This window comes from Rattus norvegicus, chromosome 3, assembly GCF_036323735.1.
Source record: "Rattus norvegicus strain BN/NHsdMcwi chromosome 3, GRCr8, whole genome shotgun sequence".
Taxonomy (NCBI): Eukaryota; Metazoa; Chordata; class Mammalia; order Rodentia; family Muridae; genus Rattus; species Rattus norvegicus.
In genome coordinates, this window is record NC_086021.1 from 81,173,527 (window position 1) to 81,195,904 (window position 22,378).

Consider the following 22,378-nt stretch of genomic DNA (forward strand, 5'->3'; position numbering starts at 1 on the left):
AGGTGGGTACTTGGCACAGTCACGTTAGGGGTAGTCAGTCTCCCTCTCTCCAAAGCTTGTGTACATGGAAGCAGGGTCTGGGTACTCTGGAATGACAGTGTTTAGTACACAGGCAGTGTAGCTGCTGAAGCCTTTAGGAATGCTTGATCGTTCCTACACGTAGGACGTGAGCTTCACTTTCAGATAAAGATACCTCTCTCTAGCATTCTTTATCTACTTTGTGCCTTAGGTACCCTCTTAGTGGCTTGGCTTTACCAACTTTGAAAGACTGGATCCAAAACACCCTTGGAGTAAATCTGGAGCATAAAACTACCTCTAAAGTAAGCAAATAAATAATAGCTATAATATGTTGTGTTTTTTATGCCTAAGCAATTAGTTATTGTCATAATTTGTTACATTTGTTCAGAATAATTATCTTGTGAAGCCAGTGAAATATTTAGCATTTCTTTATGTTGTCATTTTTTATTGTTATTTTGCAATACATGAAATATCCCAACTGGAGAGCCAGTTGGATAGTCTAGCCCGTAATTATGGACTGTCTTACGTGATATTATGCACTATATTCAGCTTGCGATTGTTTCTAGGAGCTGGAAATGGCTCAGCAAGTAAGAGCTCTTAATACTCTTACAGAGAACCTGGGTTCAGTTCCCAGTGCCCACATAATGGCTTGCAACAGTTGTAACTGCTTTGCTGTTTTAATAATTTAAAATGCTAGGCAGAATATTTGTTGGGATTTGTTTGGTTATTTCCTTTTGGAAACTATAGGATAAATTTACGAAGGTAAGACCACAGCCTCCCATCCCTCATCCTCACCTCATCTCCATTAACTCTTATTTGCTGTTCCCATGGTTCTTAGAATAGCCTGGCTCTTTGGAGTAAAATTAGTATTTATCTGAATGAATATAGTACCTTAAGAGATTAAGAGAGTATAGAAATATCACTTTTGTTTATATTTTCTTAGAGATTCTTTACCCCAAATACTGTATTAATTTTCCTTATATTTAGTTGTATATGTTTGACATGCTGTTAAGGGCTTTTAATTAGTGTAACTCATCTGCTTTCTTACAGTAGCCCTACACACTTGGTTGTTATTCTTATTAATATGTGAAGAAGCTGAGACTCAGGGAGGTTGAGTAACACTGTGTAGTTCAACTTTACAGTTGAAGGTTAGGCTCTAAGATACCAACTGAAATCGAATGCTAAGTGTATATTAAGCATGCATTTTTAAACTATCCAATAATAATAGTTTTATTATTTAAAATAAGAGTTTCTGTGCACCATTTTAAAATGGTCATTGAGGAGTAGGCAATGGTAATCTACAGGTGAAAATTTTTAATGTAAAGCACACCTAGTCAGACTGAAGGTTTGAGATTTTCATGTCTTCTCTATTGTTGATTACAGTCTTTATTGTTAGTAACAAGGGGCCAGTCACAGAAATAAAGAAGAAGCATAGTCTCCCTGTTATATATATCATGGGATATAAGTAACCAAATCATTTGTACTTTGCCTCTGTTACCAAGTTGGATCTAGTACTTGATACATCATATATTGAATGTTAAAAATATCTATATCTTATAATCATTTTCCTAGGGGAGGGGATCAAATTTATTTTTAGAAATAAGTCAAAGTTATCAATTTTATATTTTAGCCATCCATAAATCCTAGTGAAGCACCTCCTTCTATTGTGAATGAAGATTTCCTTCAGGAACTTAAAGAAGCTCATATTTCCTACTCACAAGACGCAGATGATCGTGTGTTTAGAGCTCACGGTAGGCTGCTCACCCTGGGGCTGCTCACACTGGGGCTGCTCACACTGGGGCTGCTTACCCTGGGGCTGCTCACACTGGGGCTGCTTACCCTGGGGCTGCTCACCCTGGGGCTGCTCACACTGGGGCTGCTCACACTGGGGCTGCTCACCCTGGGGCTGCTCACACTGGGGCTGCTCACCCTGGGGCTGCTCACCCTGGGGCTGCTCACACTGGGGCTGCTCACACTGGGTCTGTTCACACTGGGGCTGCTCACTCTGGAACTGCTCACACTGGAACTGCTTACCCTGGGATGCTCACACTGGAACTACTTATCCTGGGGCTGCTCATGCTGGTGTTACTCAGACTGGTATTGGTCACCCAGGGATTGCTTGTGTTCACACTGCTCACACTGGGGCTGCTCACACTGGTGTGGCTAACACTGGGGCTGCTCACTTTATACTGCTTGTGCAGGTGTTGTTCATACTGGGCTGCTCACATGGGCTGCTTTCATTGGTTTTCTGTCTTTATTTAGAAGCTTCCTGTAAGTTAAATTGTTTTGTGTTTTTCTTTTTAAACAACAAAACAGGTCATTGTCTTCATGAGATATTTTTGCTCAGAGAAGGGATGTTTGAGCGGATTCCTGATATAGTTGTATGGCCAAGTAAGTTGTTTTAACTCTTCATATTATTTTAGTATAGTTTGTTTCTATTACCATTTCTCTGAGGAATTTATTTAGTTTTAATATGAATTAAATGAAGGTACTAAAACTTAGTTTTTCTTTGCATGAGAGCAAGTTTTGAGAGAACATTGTAGTTTGCAACAGTGCATTTTGAGGCATTGTCATTTTAGTTCCCGATGTGGAGATAGAGTTTCACACAAGTGGAGGTATGCATAAATATCTATGAAGTTTATGGTAGTTGCCTTTAAGGACTTTAATTATATGGAGCTTTCCTGATTGGAGGTCTGTCCTTCAGGCAGGACCTTTTACCATCGTGACTGTCACATAGTGTGGATGTCTTTTGTTTAAATGCACTGATGTAACTATGCTTCCACTCTTGTGCATGTGTGTAAAACCCAAAATTTTTATTAGCAAAATTAACTTCGTATGCTACTGAGAATCCTCAGAAGATAGTGGGACTTGCTTGGTAAGCTTGACAACCCAAGTTTAACCCCTTGAATTTGGTCCCTGAAACCTACATATAGGTGGAAAGAGAACCAACTCCATAAAACTGTCCTCTGACCTCACACATGTACTCCCTACCATGCACACAAACACCACTACCACTAACATTATTATTATTATTATTATTATTATTATTATTATTATTATTATTATTATTTTAATTGAGGCTAGAGAGATGGCTCAATGCCTAAAAACACTGACTGCTCTTCCAGGGGACCCAGGCTCTATTCCAGCATCCATGTGGCAGTTTACAACCAGCTGTTATCTCTAGTTTCAGGAAATCAAACATCTCTCTGGCTTCTGGGGGCCCTGTATACACACATTATATAGACATACACACAGGCAAAACACTCAATACACATAAAATAAAATTGAAAATTAAGAAAAGAAGTTAATCTCACTTGAGCTGGGTGTCATGAATTCTGTAATCCTGTCACTTGGATGGCAGAGGCAGGAGGGTCAGGAGCCCCAGGTCACCTTTGGCTATGCTGTGAGTTTAGAATCAGCCTATCTTAAAAGCCAAATCCCAAAGCAAATTCTGCAAGTAGTTAGTATTTGTGCATTATTTTCAGTGTGCTACAGACCAAATTATGAACACCTCAGCTAGGTATTGACCATAAGAAGGAAAACCCCTGTTCTCAAGTGCAATGGGATTTAGTGAGGGAGTACCAATAAGTATATAACATATTGGATTGTGCTAACCATTACAGAGAAATACAAAGAAGATACCATATAAAAGGGTGGGTGGTGGGATAAAGGGGTGATTTCTGATAGCACAGTCAAAGAAGGCTCTTAAATAAGTTAACATTCATAGAATTCATTTTGTCTTAACTTTTTTTTAACAGATAGTGGTATTTTTTTAAATTATTCTTAGTCTTCTCTATTTCTGTTTTTCTCTGTGTGCTTGTCTGTCTCTGACACTCTTCCCCCCTCTCCCTTCCCCCCTACCCCCCATGTATATATGTATGGTGCATAAACATGCATGTATCTGTGTTGTGTGTGTGTGTGTGTGTGTGTGTGTGTGTGTGTGTATGTGTACCTGTATACCTCCATGCAGAAGCAGGACCATTTTTTTTGTTTTTTGTTTATTTGTTGTTTTTTTTTTTTTTTTTCTCTTTCCTTATTGCCTTAAGAGAAGGTTTCTTATTGAACCAGAAACTTAACATTTCTGCTAGGCCTGCTGCGCTCTTAGGCTCCATCTGCCTTTGCCTCCCATCCACCCAGTGCTACAGTTACAGGTGTGTGCATCCATGCCTGGCTTTTTATGTAGGTGCTGGGGACTTGATCTTAGGCCCTTAGAATTGCAAAGCAAGTGCTAATATTCATGGAGCCATTTCTTAACCATCATACATTCATTATCTTTTACACTACTAACAGTAAGCTTTATAAATTTTAATCTGAAAACTAAAAATAGATTTTGATTAAAAATTGCAGTGAGCCTGCATTTTCTTGGTAGAGTATGTGCTTAGCATATGCAAGGTCTTAGGTTTAATCCCCATCAAATCACCCTGTCCCACAGTGGAACTATACAAAGGCTAAGTATTTACAGCTTTATGCAAACTGAGATAGTTATAACATTTGTAAAACAAGTTATGTGCTTACATAAATATCAGTTTGTCTGTTTTTCCTAATACCCTTTTTTCTCTTTTAGAATCTTAGCAGTTAATATTACAAATTTTTAGTTTCCTTTAGTTACCTCAAAACTTTGTCTTCCATGTGATACAATGTTAAGTAATCCCTGCCATGTTGCTTCCTCTTTAAAACCCCCTCATGTCCTAGTGCCAAGGGCAGCTGGAGTAGTACCCTTATGGACATAAAAGTCTTCCTCAGAGCTTTGTTCTTTAGATAGCTTTAGTTATATACAGAGGAAAGGGATTTTTGTGCTGCACTAGATTTTACTAATTTTCTTTTTTTTTGGAATTAAACAGTAGTGCTAAAATTAATGGGTGAAAATATGTGAAATATACTGTTTTCATAGTTTGAATATTGCTATTTATTTAAACAGGAGATAAAACATCCTTCCAGTAGGGTTACCTAGCTGATAGTACCTACCTAACCAAGTGATCAAAGTTAAGATTCCGAGAAATGAGACACGTCTTTGGCTATACTGTGCTAAGTAAGAAAGGCATAGCCCCACTGCCGTGAGATGCCTACCGACTGTTCAGTCCCTGTTTAATTTTAGGGAAACGAACTAAGAGCTTTGTTTGAATAACTGCCTAAAGTTCCTCAGAAGTGTCATTGATGTGGAAGTCAAGGAATCAGTGTGTGATGTCAGGTTTGACTCTAGTCCAAAAAGGGATGTTAGTGGGACATTAGAGGAAGGACTGTAGAGTGTTTTGTCTATGTTATTTGATTGGTTTTGATAATTAGATCTTCCTTGTATGAGATGTTAATGTTTGGGATTGTGACATGAAGTATATTTTTATACTTTTTCTTAAGTTTGAATTGTTAAAAACAGAGTTAAAAGGAATCTTGTTTACAAACATTTAACATGGTATGAGTAAATAAAGAAAAGTTAGGTGTTTAAGAGCTTTACTGACTTTTAGTTTGTAATAATATGCAGATTTTATTTATGTACCTATAGTTAATACAGTTTCCTCTTTCAACAGCATGTCATGATGATGTAGTTAAGATTGTGAATCTAGCGTGCAAATATAACCTTTGTATCATACCAATTGGTGGTACGTATTGTGTTTTTCAATTTTATTATGATTAAATTTGTCCTATTTAAAGTATTTGTATTTTATTTATATTCCCTTGAAAACAAGCATTTTTGTGATTATAATATAGTAATTGTAAAACATTGGTTTATGTCATCATTTGTGTTGTAAATACTAAACTGCTTGAGATGTTGTTTACCTCAAATTCATGTCTTTTTTTCTGTATGGATCATAGGTAAAGATGGCCTTTAATACTAAAGAAGAAAATGTTCATTTAGTAATTAGCTTTTTAGTCTGTGGGGATCATTTTAGTTTTTCAGGGCACCTGATGTCACCTTTGGAGAAGCTGAATGATTGTAGAACACTAGAATTCAAGTTCACTAGTGCAGTCATGGCTAGTCAGGGCCTTTTACTACACAAAGCTAGCGTTATTTTTTAATCATAAAGTAAGTTGATCTTGAGTTTTTGTTGTTGTTGACTGCATGATTTTAATAAGCCAAAGGAAATTACCTTCACTTTTTAAGAAAGATGTAGTCATTATATTTATGAGTATATTGTAGCTTTTTTCAGACATACAAGAAGGAGGGCCTCATCAATCCCATTACAGATAGTTGTGAGCCACCATGTGGTTGCTGGGCATTGAACTCAGGACCTCTGGAAGAGCAGTCAGTGCTCTTAACCACTGAGCCATCTCTCCAGCCCCCAACCTTCACTTACTTGTATTGGCATTGGTGAATAGAAATTAGACCTCAGCAACTCTAGGGGTCCCAGACTCCCTTTCCAACTGATACTGCCCCTTTCGTTAGTGACAAAGACATCACAGTGCCACTTACTATGAAATTTTCTTTTATTGAAAATGATGTTGTAAGCAAGTGGTGGTTTCCAATTGCAAGTACTGCACTTGCAGTTGGCATTCTTACCTGGTGAAATTAAGCTGATGTGTACAGATTACTTCTTCTGGAAGTTGACTCTCAGAGGTTTCTTTTCCACATAGACTGTATGGGAATAGCAATTAAATTTTTATATTGATATGGGATGATTGTAGTTAAAAACTTAAAATATTGTATTCTTTGTTAAGTAAGACGTTTATCCCTTGACAAATTATGTTAAGAGGAAATAGTATACTGTTTAGATATTTCAACATATTATTTAGCCTATTTTACCATCACATTTCACTAAAGAATATAAAACTTTGCTTTTTAATACCATGATCTGGGCATTTGGGTTATTTTTATTTTAATTTATTAAAGCTTTTTGCATAAGACTGTTACTTTAACAGAAAGACAATCATGTAATTATGGTAGGAAGAAGTTGATGGTGCTTCTAGTTGTTCAGGACTTGTCTTTTTTAAGCTTCCTCTTCATGGTGATTGTTAGCTTAGATCTTTGCTATGATTATGTTTGGGAGTTGTACAAATTGCTAGGCCTTTCCATGAGTGTGTCACATCTAGGGATGGAACCACTGATTTCAGTCCCACAGTAGTCTGCGTTTGTCATTCAGCACAAAATGAAGGCGAGTTACTTTTCAGTGTGTTAGCTTTTGCAAAGTGGAAATAGGTGTCAGTGCCAGCAGGCCCATCTGTGCTTTGTGTACTAGGAATTTGTTCCAGAAATGTAGCAGCAGCAAAATATTTCAACATGACGTTTTCGTCTCCTGTTTTGACAGGGGGAACGAGTGTATCCTATGGCCTGATGTGCCCTGCAGATGAGACAAGAACAATAATTTCTTTGGATACTTCACAAATGGTATGTGATATTCTAATTATGCTTTCTGCTTAAAACATCATTTTCTTAATACTGTATTTTAGCTGCACGTTGAGGGTATCAGAAGCTAAGCTCCCTGTTCTAAGGTACAGATCTCAGTGCTGTCGTGCCAAGTTAGCACATGACGACTGTCAAATTTGAGACTGTGGATAACTTGATGTCTGTTATTATAAAAAATAATTCCTAGTTATGTGAATTTGAGTAATGTGTACTTACTTGCCTCCCAGACTTAAAGGGATTCTTTTGCACATTTGCTGTGGATAGGGAGAAGAGCTTGCTCTTACAAAGTGTGAGTGCTGTTCATGTTAAGGTTTTAACCTTGGTGGAATTTTACCTTCATACATCAGTAGTAGGCCCAAGTAGCAACTTTGTGTGAGTTTTTTAATTTGAATCTTGTTTGAACAGCAAGGAAGAGGTACCTGTGCTTCTGCCCAGAGTGAATGGTTATGAATGCTTCATTACATTGCTCTCTTTGACTTTCTAGAACTTTCAAAAACAAATCTTGATGTTCTACTTTGTACCAACTTCTTTCTCTCTGTTCTAGAAAGGTCTTTTTTTCATTTAACTACTGTATTTTTGTCACTCTTGTCAAGTCAAAGTCATTTTCTTATGCTAATTTATATAGTCTACACTTATTTTTAAAGTTATACTTTCTGTTAGTCGATTAGTTCTAATGGAGCTCTAGAAAAGGACCTTGTTAACTTTGGATATTTCTCTTTAGGTCTCTTTCTATCTGGAAGTGTACATTCGTTTTTCCCAACATTACTGATTTGAGGAAATTAGATTATTTGTAGTATGGAATGGAATAGTTTGAATTAATCTACTGCTCTTCCTTGGTGTCATTTAACTATTCTTCCAGGCCCTGGAGATATATATATATATAATCTAGTAGATTTCTTCTTTCCTCTTGCCTCCCCTCCTTCCCTTTCTCTGTGCTTCCCTCTCCTCCACAGAAAGCTTATCTTATAGCTAGATATGGCAATGTGTTCTTTAAAATGTATTTAATTTTATTTAAAATCAGCACATCAAATTGTGTATGCTTTGGGCTTATCATTTTGATACATGTTCATGTATCCTTTGTGGTGCCAGAGATAACCTTGAACTCCTCCTGACTTTGCTGTCTCTACTTCCCAAGCACTGACATAGAGGTGTGTGCCAGCATGCCTAGTTCTGTGCTGTACTGGAGGCTGAACTTAGCTTCATGCAGTAGGCAAGCACTCACAGACTGAGCTACACCCTCATCCCCTGTTTTTCTGTTGTCTTGAGCTGTGTATTGCGTTCTGAATGTAGCATAGGTATATATTTTCATTAGGTTTTTCTACCAAAAAAGATATTTCAACCTCAGTGGGTGCAGGACATATGTTAGAGCAGGTATGTAGTTACCTCAAGAGGCAGTCGATTGATGAATACGGTGTATGTAGATTCCATCAAATTATGAAATTCTTTGTCTTTTATTCTGCAGTTAAGTACTGTTATTTTAGCTGCTATAAGACCCAAAGCTTGAATGTATTTTAGTTATGTTGAAATTGCTATTGTCTTGTAGTGTAATTAAGTTTTATATATTAAAGCAAAATATATTGTTTGTTTGTTTATTTTTACACTCCAGATTTTATTCCCATCCTGGTCTACCCTTTGACTATTCCACATCCCATACCTCTTCCCTGCCCCCCCCTTTCTCCATGAGGATGTCCTCACCCCACCCAGCCCACAGACCTCTAAACTCTCTGTGGGCCTCCAGTCTCTTAAGGGTTAGGTGCATCTTCTCTGACTGAACTCAGACTCTGCTGTATTGTGTTTTGTGGGCCTCCTATCAGCTGGTGTATGCTGCCTGATTAGTGATCCAGTGTCTGAGAGATCTTGGGCGTCTGGGTTAATCGAGACTGCTGGTCCTCTTACATGGTCGCCTTCCTTCTCAGTTTCCTATAGCTTTTCCCTAATTCAGCCACAGAGGTCAGCCGCTTCTGTTCCTTGGTTGGGTGCACATATCTGACTTTTTCAGCTGCTTGTTGGGTTTTTCGTAGAGCAGTCATGGAGGTCCCTTTTATGAGTGCTCCATAGTGTCAGGCCTTGTGGACTCCCCTTGAGCTGGATCCCACTTTGGGCCTGTTCCTGGACCTTCTTTTCCTCAGGCTCTTCTCCATTTCCATCCCTGCAGTTCTTTCAGACAGGAACAATTATGGGTCAGAGTTTTGACTGTGGGATAGCAAACCCATCCCTCACTTGATGCCCTGTCTTTCTGATGGAAGTAGGCTCTACGAGTTCCCTCTCCCCACTTTAGGACATTTCATCTAGGGTTCCCCCTAGAGTCCTGAGAGTCTCTTACCTTTCAGGTCTCTGATACATTCTGGAAGGTTCCCCCAACCTCCTACCTCCCAGGTTACCTCTTTCCATTCTTTCTGCTGACTCTCAGGGCTTCAGTCCTTTTCTCCCACCCAATACCAGATCATGCTCCCCCTCCCTTTCTTTCCCAGGTCCCTTCCCCTTTGTGGTTGCTTTCTTCTCCGTCCCAAGTGGGATTGAAGCATCCTTACTTGGGCCCTTTGCTTGTGGACCTTTTTGAGTTCTATGGACTGTGTCTTGGGTATTCCGTACATTTTTTGTTGTTGTTTGTTTTTGGCTAATATCCACTAATTAGTGAGTGTATACCATGCATGTCCTTTTGGGCCTGAGTCACCTCACTCAGGATGATTGATATTTTCTAGTTCCATCCATTTGCCTGCAAAACTCAGGATGTCCTTGTTCTTAATAGCTGAGTAGTACTCCATTGTGTAAGTGAACCACATTTTCTGTATCCATTCTTCTGTCCTGGGACATCTGGGTTGTTTCCAGCTGCTGGCTCTCACAGATAAGGACGATATGAACATGGTGGAGCACATGCTCTTGTGGCACGGTGGGGCATCTTTTGGGTATATTCCCAAGAGTGGTTGGTCTTTGGGTAGGTCTATTTCCAATTTTCTAAGGAGCCTCCAAATTGATTTTCAGAGTGGTTGTACCAGTTTGCAATCCCATTAGCAATGAAGGAGTGTTTCTCTTTCTCCATATCCTTGCCAACATGTGCTGTCACCTTAGTCATTCTGACTGGTGTGAGGTAGAATCTTAGGGTCGTTTTGACTTGCATTTCTCTGATAAATAAGGACTTTAAACATTTCTTTAGGTGCTTCGCAGCCATTCAAGATTCCTCTGTTGTAAATTCTCAGTTTAGTTCTATACCCCATTTTTTGATTGCGTTGTTTGGTTTTTTTTTGGCGGTTAGTTCTTGAGTTCTCCATATATTTTAGATATTAGCCCTCTATCAGATGTGAGGCTAGTGAAGATTTTTTTCCCAATCTTAGGTTGCTGATTTGTCTTATTGACTATGTCCTTGGCCTTACAGAAGCTTTCCAGTTTCATGAGGTCCCATTTATCAATTCTTGATCTTAGAGCCTGAGCCATTGGAGTTCTGTTTAGGAAATTTCCCCCTGTGCCAATGAGTTCAAGGCTCTTTCCTACTTTCTCTTCTATTAGATTGAGTGTATCTGGTTTTATGAGGACGTCCTTGATCACTTGGACTTGAACTTTGTGCAAGGTGACAAATATGGGTCTATTTTCATTTTTCTCCATACAGACAGCCAGTTAGACCAGCACCATTTATTGAAGATGTTTTTTTCCCCATTGTATATTTTTGCCTTCTTTGTCAAAGATCAAGTGTGTGTAAGTGTAAGTTTTTTCTGGGTCTTCAATTCTATTCTATTGGTCAACCTGTCTGTCTCTGTACCAATACCATGCAGTTTTTATCACTGTTGCTCTGTAGTAGATGTTGAGGTAAGGGATGGTGATTTCCCCTGAAGTTAGTTCTTTTATTGTTAAGAATTGTTTTCACTATTCTGTTTTTTTTTTTTGTTTTTTTTTTTGCCTTTCAAGAATTGCTTTTTCAGGTCTTTGAAGAATTGTTAGGATTTTGATGGGGATTGCATTGTATCTGTAGATTGCCTTTGGTAGGATGACCATTTTTACTATGTGGATTCTGCCAATCTATGAGCATGGAAGATCTCTTCCATTTTCTGAGATCTTCGATTTCTTTCTTGAGAGGCTTGAAGTTATTGTCATACAGCTCTTTCACTTGGGTTAGAGTTACCCCAAGGTATTTTATAGTATTTGTGGCTATTGTGAAGGGAAGTGTTTCCCTAGTTTCTTTCTCAGCCTGTTTAGCATTTGTATTAAGGAAGGCTACTAAGTTATTTGAGTTAATTTTATATCCAGCCACTTTGCTGAAGTTGTTTATCAGCTGTAGGAGTTCTCTGGTAGAATTTTTGGGGTTGCTTATGTATACTATCATGTCATCTGCAGACAGTGAAATCTTTGTATTTTCTTTGCCAGTTTGTATCCCCTTGATCTCTTCTTGTCTTATTGTTCTAGCTAGCACTTCAAGTACTATATTGAATAGATATGGGGAGAGTGGGCATCCTTGTCTTGTCCCCAATTTTATTGGGATTGCTTCAAGTATCTCTCCATTTAATTTGATATTGACTGTTGGTTTGCAGCAAATTGATTTTATTATGTTTAGGTATGGGCTTTGAATTCCTGATCTTTCCAATACTTTTAACAAGAGGGAGTGTTGTACTTTGTCAAATGTAAAGCAAAATATATTAACTTATATATTATTGCTTACTATAGCTCTATAAAGCAATTATTTATATGTGTTAAATTTTAGAATTTTGTATTTTAGAATTTAGGTAGTCTACTATTTTTGTATTGTTTGTTGTGTTTTTCCCTTTCATTATTTACTGAGCTTATATTATTATTAAGATGGAATATGCCAAACCTACAAATAAAACTTCCTTGGTATTCAAAAGAAGATACACATATGTAGTATGTGTATGAGTATGGTTAACTAAAAATGCCAGAGGGCTGGAGAGATGGCTCAGTGGTTAAGAGCACTGACTGCTCTTCCAGAGGTCCTGAGTTCAATTCCCAGCAACCACATGGTGGCTCACAACCATCTGTAATGAGATCTGATGCCCTCATAAAATAAATAAACAAATTTAAAAAAAAATGCCAGAAAACATTTTATTGACAGTCATTTATTAAGTGCAGTTATTCCAGAGAGTATCCAGTCCCCCTTCCAGTTCCTTTGAGATAGGGACAGGTCTTGTGTTGCCCTCGCTGACAGGAAGCTTACTGGGTAGTTGAGGATGACCTTGAACTCCTAATCCTCCTGGCTAGATCTCTGGAAATGGAGGTGTGAGTCACCATCTTGGCGCAGTTCCTTTTTTAGAGCATGAGGCAGGAATTTGTATTATTTTCTACGCATGTTTCTGTTTTTTTCCTTGGGACTTTTTTTTTTAAAGATTTATTTATTTATTATATATAAGTACACTGTAGCTGTCTTCAGACACACCAGAAGAGGGCATCAGATCCCATTACAGATGGCTGTGAGCCACCATGTGGTTGCTGGGAATTGAACTCAGGACCTCTGGAAGAGCAGTCGGGTGCTCTTAACCGCTGAGCCATCTCTCCAGCCCCGGATTTTTTTTTTTTTAAGTGCAGAGATACCATGAATTATATTTAAATGTCTTAGTAGGTGTTTTTTTGTTCTTTTTTTGAGTTTTAGATATGATTGTTATGTTAATAATAGTACAAATAGGGAGGGTGGGGAGGGGAACACCCATAAAGAAGGGGAGGGGGAGGGGTTAGTGGGATGTTTGCCCAGAAACCGGAAAAGGGAATAACATTCAAAATGTAAATAAGAAATACTCAAGTTAATAAAAAAAAATTTCATCATAAAAAAAATAATAGTGCAAATAGATGTTTCCTATATACTGTTTTCTTTGTAGAATATCTTATTTCTTCCTTTAGCAACGCTGTTATTATATATCACTAGTGTCTACATTTTACCAATGAGGACTCACTAAGACTAGATAGTTACTAGATAGCTAAGCAGTGGCATTTAGTTTAATGTCAGCATAAAGATGAGTGTATGTTTCTATCCAGTGCATGCACAAGGTACTGTTCTTGTTGCAATGGCACAGTACAGAGTAAGGGGGTTTATTTTCCTTCCTTCTGATTACTATCTTGTTACGAAGCTTTGATTCTGGAACTTAGGTATTTCCTAAGAAAACACTAGGGCTCAAAGGATTGAGACTTATTTTCCTTTGTAACAGAACCGGATTCTCTGGGTTGATGAGAACAATCTGACAGCTCACGTAGAGGCTGGGATAACAGGACAAGATTTGGAAAGACAGGTATGTTATCTCTTTAATTAACCTTTCCCAAGCGGTGGTATATTCTGTGTCTGAAGGAACTACTTGTCAACAACACGTTGTTAACTCAGTGAATTTGCTCAGGTTTTGTTGTAGATTGAACTAGAACTGAGAGTACAGTAGTGAATGAGATACTGTCCCCTACCCTCAAGGGCCTTATATTGGGATAGAAAGTTGGAGAAATAGACAGTGGGTGATTCAGGGTAAGTAAGACTAAATTTAGCTTGTTTGTGTCATCAAAAGGGGCCAGGTGGGAAGAACTTGGACAATTATATATCATAGAAGTTTGGCATTTAAAATGAGACTTCACTAGAAGGGAATGAATAAGAACAAATCATGTATGAAAAATGCCATAATAAAATACATTATTTGGCATAATAATATTAACAATTAATAAGAAAATGAGACTCGAGAGTGAGGCAGAGTTAGGAGAGAGAGAGGGGTCCAGGTGAAGATCACAGCCGTGAGGAAGGAGTGTGTGCAGGAGCTTTAAGGGCAGCATTCCTTTAGGAACCTTTACTCTTTCTACTCTTTCTCTTTTTTTTTTTACCATTTTTTTTGACATTTATTTATTTATCATGTATACATCATACAGCTTTCTGCCTGCATGTATGCACCTGTAGGCCAGAAGAGGGCATCAGATCCCATTACAGATGGTTGTGAGCCACCATGTGGTTGCTGGGAATTGAACTCAGGACCTCAGGAAGAGCAGTCAGTGCTCTTAACCACTGAGCCATCTCTCCAGCCCATCTACTCTTTCTCAGTACTTAAGAAGTGTTTAAATTTTGTTTGTGGATTCTAAGCAAGCACTTGTTAAAGTGAATTGATTCTTGGGGGTTGGAGAGATGGTTCAGAGTTTTAGAGCATTGGTATTCCAGAGATTCTGGGTGTAGTTGTCAGCAGTCCTGTGGCAGCTCACAGCCCTCTGTGGCTTCAGTTCCAGTGGATCCATCACCCTTTTCTGGCCTCCATAGGCACTGCATACATGTGGTGTACAGACATACATGATGCATGTGATGTACAGACATACCTTCAGACAAAACACCCATACATATAAAAATAAGAATCTAAAAAAAATTTAAAAATTGATTTTAAACTCCCCCAACTATGGTCACAGTGGTTGTAGTCTAGCTTTTATAATAAAAAATTAGGAATTGTGATTTGTTGGTTGACACACCAGTCACTTTGTGTTCAAACTGGATTACAGAGCAGTTTTTCCCTGAACCTTTATCGAGACACAGACAGTGTGTGGTCTTATTGATTGTATTTTTATTTTTTTCCCTATTTTTTGAGATAATTAAAGTTCCTACTTGTCACTGATTCTTGAAAAATTTCTTACAATACTGAGAAAGATTTTTGAAATATTAAAAGTCACTTATGAGTGGTTTTTGTGAGATTACACATGGAAGAGGTAGCAGACAGCAAATGCAGACAGCTGCCCAGCTGAGGCTGCCCACCCTCGGGCGCTGCCCACCCTCGGGCGCTGCCCACCCTCGGTCGCACGGCGTCACCCCTGCTGAAAACGGAGCAGCCGTGTTAAGTGCTGTCAGAACTCTTCACACAGGTCAAGACTTTAGATAGTGAAGGTAAAGACTTGTTCGAACTTTGATAATAGTTAATGAAAGACATCTAAAAGGAAGAGACATTATCGACAGCTATTTTCTTTAATAACAAAGAATGGCCTTTTGGGCTTCCAGTTTTACATCCTTTATTATAGCATTTGATGCAGTGTTTTAACCTTTCCAAGTTTTTCCTTCTTTTTTTTCTTTTCCTGAGCCAATTGATAAGATCTAATTTGTCCATCTAGACAACACAAAATCTTGTCACACCCATCCCTTAAGAATAGTCATAACAACCTGTAATATGTGCAGAGAGGAATCTTAACATCTGCCACCATGTTCTCTCGGCTCACTCCTCTGGCTCAGGACTCCTCTGCATCCTCCTTTTTTTTTTTTTAAAGGTTAGAAATAAAATTCAAGGAACATATCTCCTTGGAATTTAAGTGGCATTTCTTCCAGGAAGTGCTTCTGAGATTTTACCTGCTAGTGAGTTTCTCTCACTGCGGCACAGAAGCACCCAAGCCTGCAGTGGCTGCTGTTGGCTGGAAGCTGTCTCCTTAAACTCCTGTGTCATTTAGTTTATAACTCAGATGAGACAACCAGCTTAAAGTGCCCTGTTCATTCCTCAGAGAAGGTTTAAAATGACGCAAACACGAGCTGCGCAGCAGATCTTAGTTTCTTTAACTTATGAATTACATTGGAGTTTAGAATGCTTAAATGTTAAGGCATGTCACTAACATGCCGGTTACGGATTTTAGGATTTCTTTATCACATCTTTGGCAACTCTTTTGTTTAGTAATCCGAGGATATATGAGCATAATTTTTTTCTTCCCAGAGATCGCATCATTAATAATTTCATAGTTTCTTGTTTTGTTTTTGTTTCAAGTAGCTACTAGCTCTTCCTATAAGTATAGATCTTATTCATGTGAACTCAGGCAGGTTACTAACCTCTTTGCTTCAAATGCATCTGTTGCAGCAGCCACTGCAGGCACGGGTGCTTCTGTGCCACAGTGAGAAATGGTAATAATAGTACCTCTCAAGGTTTTTCTACAGTGAAGTACATTAATAATGTAACTAACACATTTAAAACTTCATTTCCATTCATTTATTTTTTAAAAAAGATTTATTTATTTATTTATTTATTTATTTATTTACTATAAGTACATTGTAGCAGACACACCAGAAGAAGGCATTGGATCTCATTACAAATAGTTGTGAGCCACCATGTGGTTGCTGGGAATTGAACTCAGGACCTTTGGAAGAGCAGCATTAATTTTTTATCAAACATTTACTTCACTCAGGTACACTAAACTTCATTCCTTTTATAACTGAAGATTTCCAAACTTATCCTCAATGCGGATATCTTTCCTGAAGGGTAGACGGCCATATCCAGCTCCTGGCTGCTTTCTTTCTTTGTATGTATGATAGGAATTGCAAATGCAGCATTATAAAAGCTGAAGTTGTGGGGATAAAATTTGCAGTTGTCTCTCAAATATTGATTATTTTGTAACCCCCCGTCTCGTCTGTGTTACGTGCCTGTAACTCTATACATCCCATATCGAAGGCCCAATGCACAGAAACTGTTCTTCCAATAAACTCCCTTTCCAACATGGCTGCTAAACTTGTGGGAGAATAAGCATTACAAGAATCTTTAATTATCACAGCACATTGATAAATCCTAATTATAAATAGTAAATATGTGTCACATGTTCAGTCACACTATGGATCACTTTTGAATAAGTTTATTTTCTAACTCTGATATTAGACTGTATAGGGTTAGACTGCTGTCATTTCAAACTAGAGGAGAATTTTAAGTCTGAGGTTTCATCAACTTAAATATTTATTAAATTTTTAGGAATAGTGTCATAGCAGTCTGGCCACCTATACTGGCTGGTTTAATGTCAGCTTGACACAGGCTGTAGTGGTTTGAGAGATGAGACCTTCAACTGAGAAAATGCCTCCATAAGCTCAGGTTGTAGGCAAGCCTATAGTCATTTTCTTAATTGGTGACTGATGGTGGGAGGGCCCAGCCCATCGTAGATGGTACTACCTCTAGTCTGGTGGACCTGGGGTCTATAAGAGCAAGCCATGATGAGCAAGCCAGTAAGTTTTTCGAATTATGAGTCATATTTTTTTGTTTTATTTTTCTAATACTTTTTCAGTAAGGTATATGTGTCATAGAATAACTTGCTGTCATTTAAAGTGTACAATTTGACACTGAATATTCCTGAAGCACCAATACTATCAGGGTGACAAGACAAATCCCAACTTAGTTGCTAACATATCTTAGGGATTTATTATATTTTTTCTAATATAATAAAATTGAGAAAATAATGTCAATATAGATTGAAGATGGAGCTAAGGAAGACATCTAATACATTGATAATTTTTATTTTAATCTTACTTATTTGTGATTGCTTACTAACCTCTTAATATATTGAATATTTAGTGAAAAAAGTAACAGTTGATGTTCTTTCAAATCTGTCTTTCTAGAAGCAAAATTAGAAAATATAATTTGCATTGATAGCATGTGAATCTAACAATTTATAGTTTGTGGATTTCAGGCCATACTTCGGTTTGATGATCCCTAGGTATGAACATCGCTGACGTACTCCACATCTCTGCAGGGCTTACTTGAGAAATAAGAGCATTTGCTGCACTGGGTGACTATCAGATGTCAACACAGATTGATGGACCTGAGTGCAGGCAACAGTGAGGGTGCAGATGGCAGTGTCTGTACCATTTGACAGGAGATGACCGAGACTCTAAAATGATTCCGGTGGAATGGCTTTGGTGTTGTTGCAGTAAAGGGCATCCATTCAACCTCAGGTGCTGTACAGATGGTGAAGCCAAGCTAATGTAGAAAAATGAGAAACAAGTGACTGTTTAATGCACAGGAATGCTTGGTCCACATCACAAGTAAATGATGGTATTGCATTGGGGAAGCATGGCCAGATGGCTGTACATTAAAACACATGACTCCTTGGGAGAATTAGTCCAGGCGATTTGCTCAGATTTTCTGGAGGGCAGAGGAGAATGAGAGATGAAGTGTTTTGTTTACTGAAAGTGTCAGGTGAATTTGGCAGTTGTTTAAGCATAATCTGATCTCCGGAAATATTTAGCATGTCTCTTCAAGGGGTCAGGGCACAAGGACGAGTCAACTGGCTTAAAAACAAAATGATGTGAAGAGTAATGGTTTTTGTCCCACACCTTTTCAGTTTTATCAAAGTTTTGCACTAGGCGAAAAAAGTTTTCTTTACAGGTTTTAATTTGTCAAAAATACTAGAAACTAATAGAAGGAATTGAATATAATGTGTTGAGTGCTGTGTGAAATGGGACCAACTTTGCCGGTAAAATTTAAAATTTTTGCTTTGCAGCTTAAAGAAAGTGGTTATTGTACAGGTCATGAACCGGACTCCCTAGAATTCAGCACTGTGGGAGGATGGATATCTACTCGAGCATCAGGCATGAAGAAGAATGTCTACGGCAATATTGAGGACCTGGTAAACTTGTTCCTAGTTACTGTCTAATGAGTAGTGTTTAGGAACTAGGGTAATGTATTTAAAGCCTGTAAAATTAAGGGTTGGATGGGGAATATCTTCAAGATATATATTTTTTATTATAGTAATACTGATTGCGTATAGTAGAAGCAATTAAAAATATGACTGTGTTCATATTTAAGGATACTCTTTTAAAAGTGACTCATTTAATGGTTGTAGACATTATAGTATCTAATTTAAAATATTCAAAGAATTATTTTACAAATTTATCAAGAATTTAGTCTTTTTTTGGGTGATATCATTGTTATTCTTGCTGTAGGAGGTTTTACATTTGCTTGTTCTGGAGGTACTCTTTTTCTCTGTACAGTGAAGAGGCTCTGTTGAGTAGTTACATAAGCAGTCATGTTGAACATGTGCCAGTCTTCTGGGAGCACGGCAGTGCTGTGACTGGGCCGCTTATTAGATACTGGGTGACATTTGTTGCATTTGTTTACTTTTCCTGTCTTCATTTTTCTTTTCTGAAAATACAATAAGTATATTAGAACTATTATATGATTAAAGAACATTTAAAGAAATTTTCACCAATCTGGTGGATAGTAGGTTCTTCATGATTTTTTTTTTTTAATCTTCAGTATTTTGATAATATTTATTTAACTTGACATTTTCCTACATGATCTTGCTACTTACTTAGCCCAGGCTGGCCTTGAACTTGCAGTTTTCCTATTTTCATTTCATTTGCTGGGGTTATAGGCAGGCAACACCATGCTGGTAGTTGTTAGTACTTTAGAAGAATCTATGAGGCTGTTTAATTGAAGTAATATTCCTAACATTGTTCTTGTTTTGCTTTTCTCAGGGTTTTTATTAATACTTCTGTTGATAGGAATATCAGATAAATTTCATGATAGTAGCATTTACCAGTATCCAGTATTTTACATGAACTCTTTCAAAATGCTTGCTATTCTGCTATTCTGTTTAAGAAACATAAAAACTACAGTGTTTTTTATTTATTAAAACTAAATCCAGTTGTAGAGAAAACTAATTTTGAGTTGTAGATTATTAAGAGCTTAATAAGTCAAGCAAGTACTTGATAGACCACTGCAGTGTATAATTTAGTTTACTTTTTTTTCTAAAGATTTTAAGGGACAAAGATTCTGCATACAGCTAACAGGCTTACTGCATGAGCTATTATGTAGCATGTTTTGTTTTTACATTTCTTTGTAGCGTGTCCTTTGAAGCTCATAATTTACATTGCTTTTATGAAAATGCTAATAAGTCTGGTATCTTAGTTTTTGTGGCCACAGTAGAACTCACAAAAAGTTTCTAAGTCTTAATCTTTTAATAAAAGTATACACTTACAAGTACAGTTAAGTCATGGTATCTAACTGTTGGAAAAAATGTCAACATCATTATATTTATCCTCAGTGTACAAATCTCTAAACAGTGTGAGAATTCTGAAGGTCATCACAACTTATGGCTTAGCTCACTATTTAACCAGTAGTGTTTTACTATAAAGGTATACTTTATTATAAGTGAGTGTGTGCAAGTACAAACATAGATCTAACAGATGTGTGGAATTTACATTGTGCATTGTATTGAACAGGTGGTTCACATGAAAATGGTAACACCTAGAGGTGTAATAGAGAAAAGCTCCCAAGGCCCTCGGATGTCAACGGGGCCTGATATCCATCACTTCATCATGGGCTCTGAAGGTTGGTGTACTTATGAAGTTGTTAGGGAAATATGGAGTTAATGATTTCATTTTGTGAGAGTCAGTGATACCACACACTTGAAAGAATGGTATGCTTAATATATTTAAAGAGTAATGAGTTTTTATGACTTACTATTTTTTGTCATACTTCATAAAGCTTTTATAATGAAAACAACTTACTCGGTTTCCTTCTACACTTTAGTCTTTTATATTTCAAGGTGTGATTTTTTTATTTTATTGTTTTCAAAATGTTTAGTGAATCCTAAGAAAATTTTTAGTGATTAGGGCTTAAATATTTTAACGTTGTGTATTACAGTTTAACCCTGTCACAGTTATTAGGAGAAAGGCTGACAGAACATTTTCTTTCTTGGTTTCCTATAATTATGTGTTTTGTTACATAGTGTTGGGTAATTTAGAAACTTTTTAAATTCCATTTATTCACATATCTTTTAAACTTCAGTTTGTCATTTAAACTTTTATTTTGTAAGGGATAGCCATTGCTTGCTTGCTAATGTTGTATAGACTAGTGTAGATCTCCAAATGTACAATTCCTTCTGTTTTGCAAGCCGTTGAGTAAGCACATGCCTTGGTGTTTGTTTTAGGACCTGTGACAAGGGACTGGGGTGCATATTTTACATGTCAAAGCAGACCTGGCCTCCAGGTTCTCCCGGCATCCACTATTCCCTACCTGGCATACCCTGGCCCCAACCTTGAACTTTTCAGCCCAGAGGCTCTTCTCTATATAATCCAGACATTTTGGTTTCTTTGTTATCCCCCTCCCCCCCCCGTCTCTCCTTTGCACATGTGCCCTTTCTCTTTTCTCCCTTCTTCCCATGGTGACTTCCCTGCCTCCTTTCTTGGGGTTAGTGCCTTTAATATATTCTAGCCCAGCTTGAATTGGCTCATTTCATTGGTGGAGAAATAACCTATCAATCAGTTCTGATCTTTGTCAGTAACAACAAAGAAAGAACAAACAACAGTGTCTGTTAATGACATGGTAGAGATCATATCATGCATTTGATGATAGATTAGTTATTTGTGATGGTAGTGGTAGTAGCTGTGGGGATTGATTAGGTTTATGTGTGTAGGTGTGTCTGGTATGTAGAGATAGATTGTGGGTAGACGGGTGTGGGTAGGTTTAGGCGAATACCTTTGCTTTGTTTGGTGAATGCATTTGTGCACACACTCCCTGGCTTCATCAGTACTGCTCTTCTTGATTCTTACCATTTTCTTCTTTGTAATTTTTTATTTTTTTGAGACAAGGTCTCTATTATGTAGCTCTGATTGTCCTAGAACTTATATGAAGACCAGTCTGGCCTCAAGCCCAGAGATCTACCTGCCTCTGTCTCCTGAGTGCTGGGATTAAAGGCATGTACTACCATGCCTGACTTGCTTCTCATCTTTTTCAGATTTCCTTATAGATATGTGGTCCTCTATAGGGTCTGTATAGGATTATGGTTTTAGATAGTACGTCGGCATTTTGTTGTGCGAAGGTCTAGGCATCATTTTGTATGTATTTTCTTGTCCTTAGTGGCTCTACCTTTCTCTTTTTGATTGTTTGCTTTTGGAGGGTCTTACTCTTCAGCCTAGGCTGGCTTGGCACTTACCGTGTGTCTCTGATTGCTCTTAAATTTATAATCCTCTTGACTCAGTTTTCCAAATGCTGGGATTACAGGTGTTAGCCACTGTACCCACTGCCTTTAACTCCTTGTGTGATAGATTGCTTAAGCATCCTTTCACTCCTTTTCACACTTAAAATCCTTTAGTGTTGAGAACTGTGGTAGGTCAAAGGGAAGCTTTTCTTTTTATCTTTGCTTTGAGGTAATTTGAAGCTTGTAGGGCATTTTGTTTTATTTATATAATTTTTTTCTTCTAATATTGAAGTCATAGGCCTTGTACAGGGAGGAAAGGGAGAGGACAGATTCAGAATCAGGTGACACCATTCTTTTTGTTCCCCTTTATTTTTAATTTTATGTGTATGTGTCTTTGCATGTATTTCTGTTCACCATGTATGTGCA

The 22,378-nt window shown here is 37.7% G+C and overlaps 1 protein-coding gene across 1 annotated transcript in view; it reads left to right on the top strand.

Moving 5' to 3' along the window:
* Agps (alkylglycerone phosphate synthase) overlaps positions 1-22,378 on the top strand; it is a 98,501-nt gene that overhangs the window by 18,928 nt on the left and 57,195 nt on the right. The window contains 8 exon segments of the mRNA NM_053350.2: positions 230-320; positions 1,649-1,769; positions 2,335-2,409; positions 5,541-5,612; positions 7,257-7,336; positions 13,495-13,575; positions 18,530-18,655; positions 20,253-20,361. Coding sequence (NP_445802.2) covers positions 230-320; positions 1,649-1,769; positions 2,335-2,409; positions 5,541-5,612; positions 7,257-7,336; positions 13,495-13,575; positions 18,530-18,655; positions 20,253-20,361 — 755 coding nt within the window.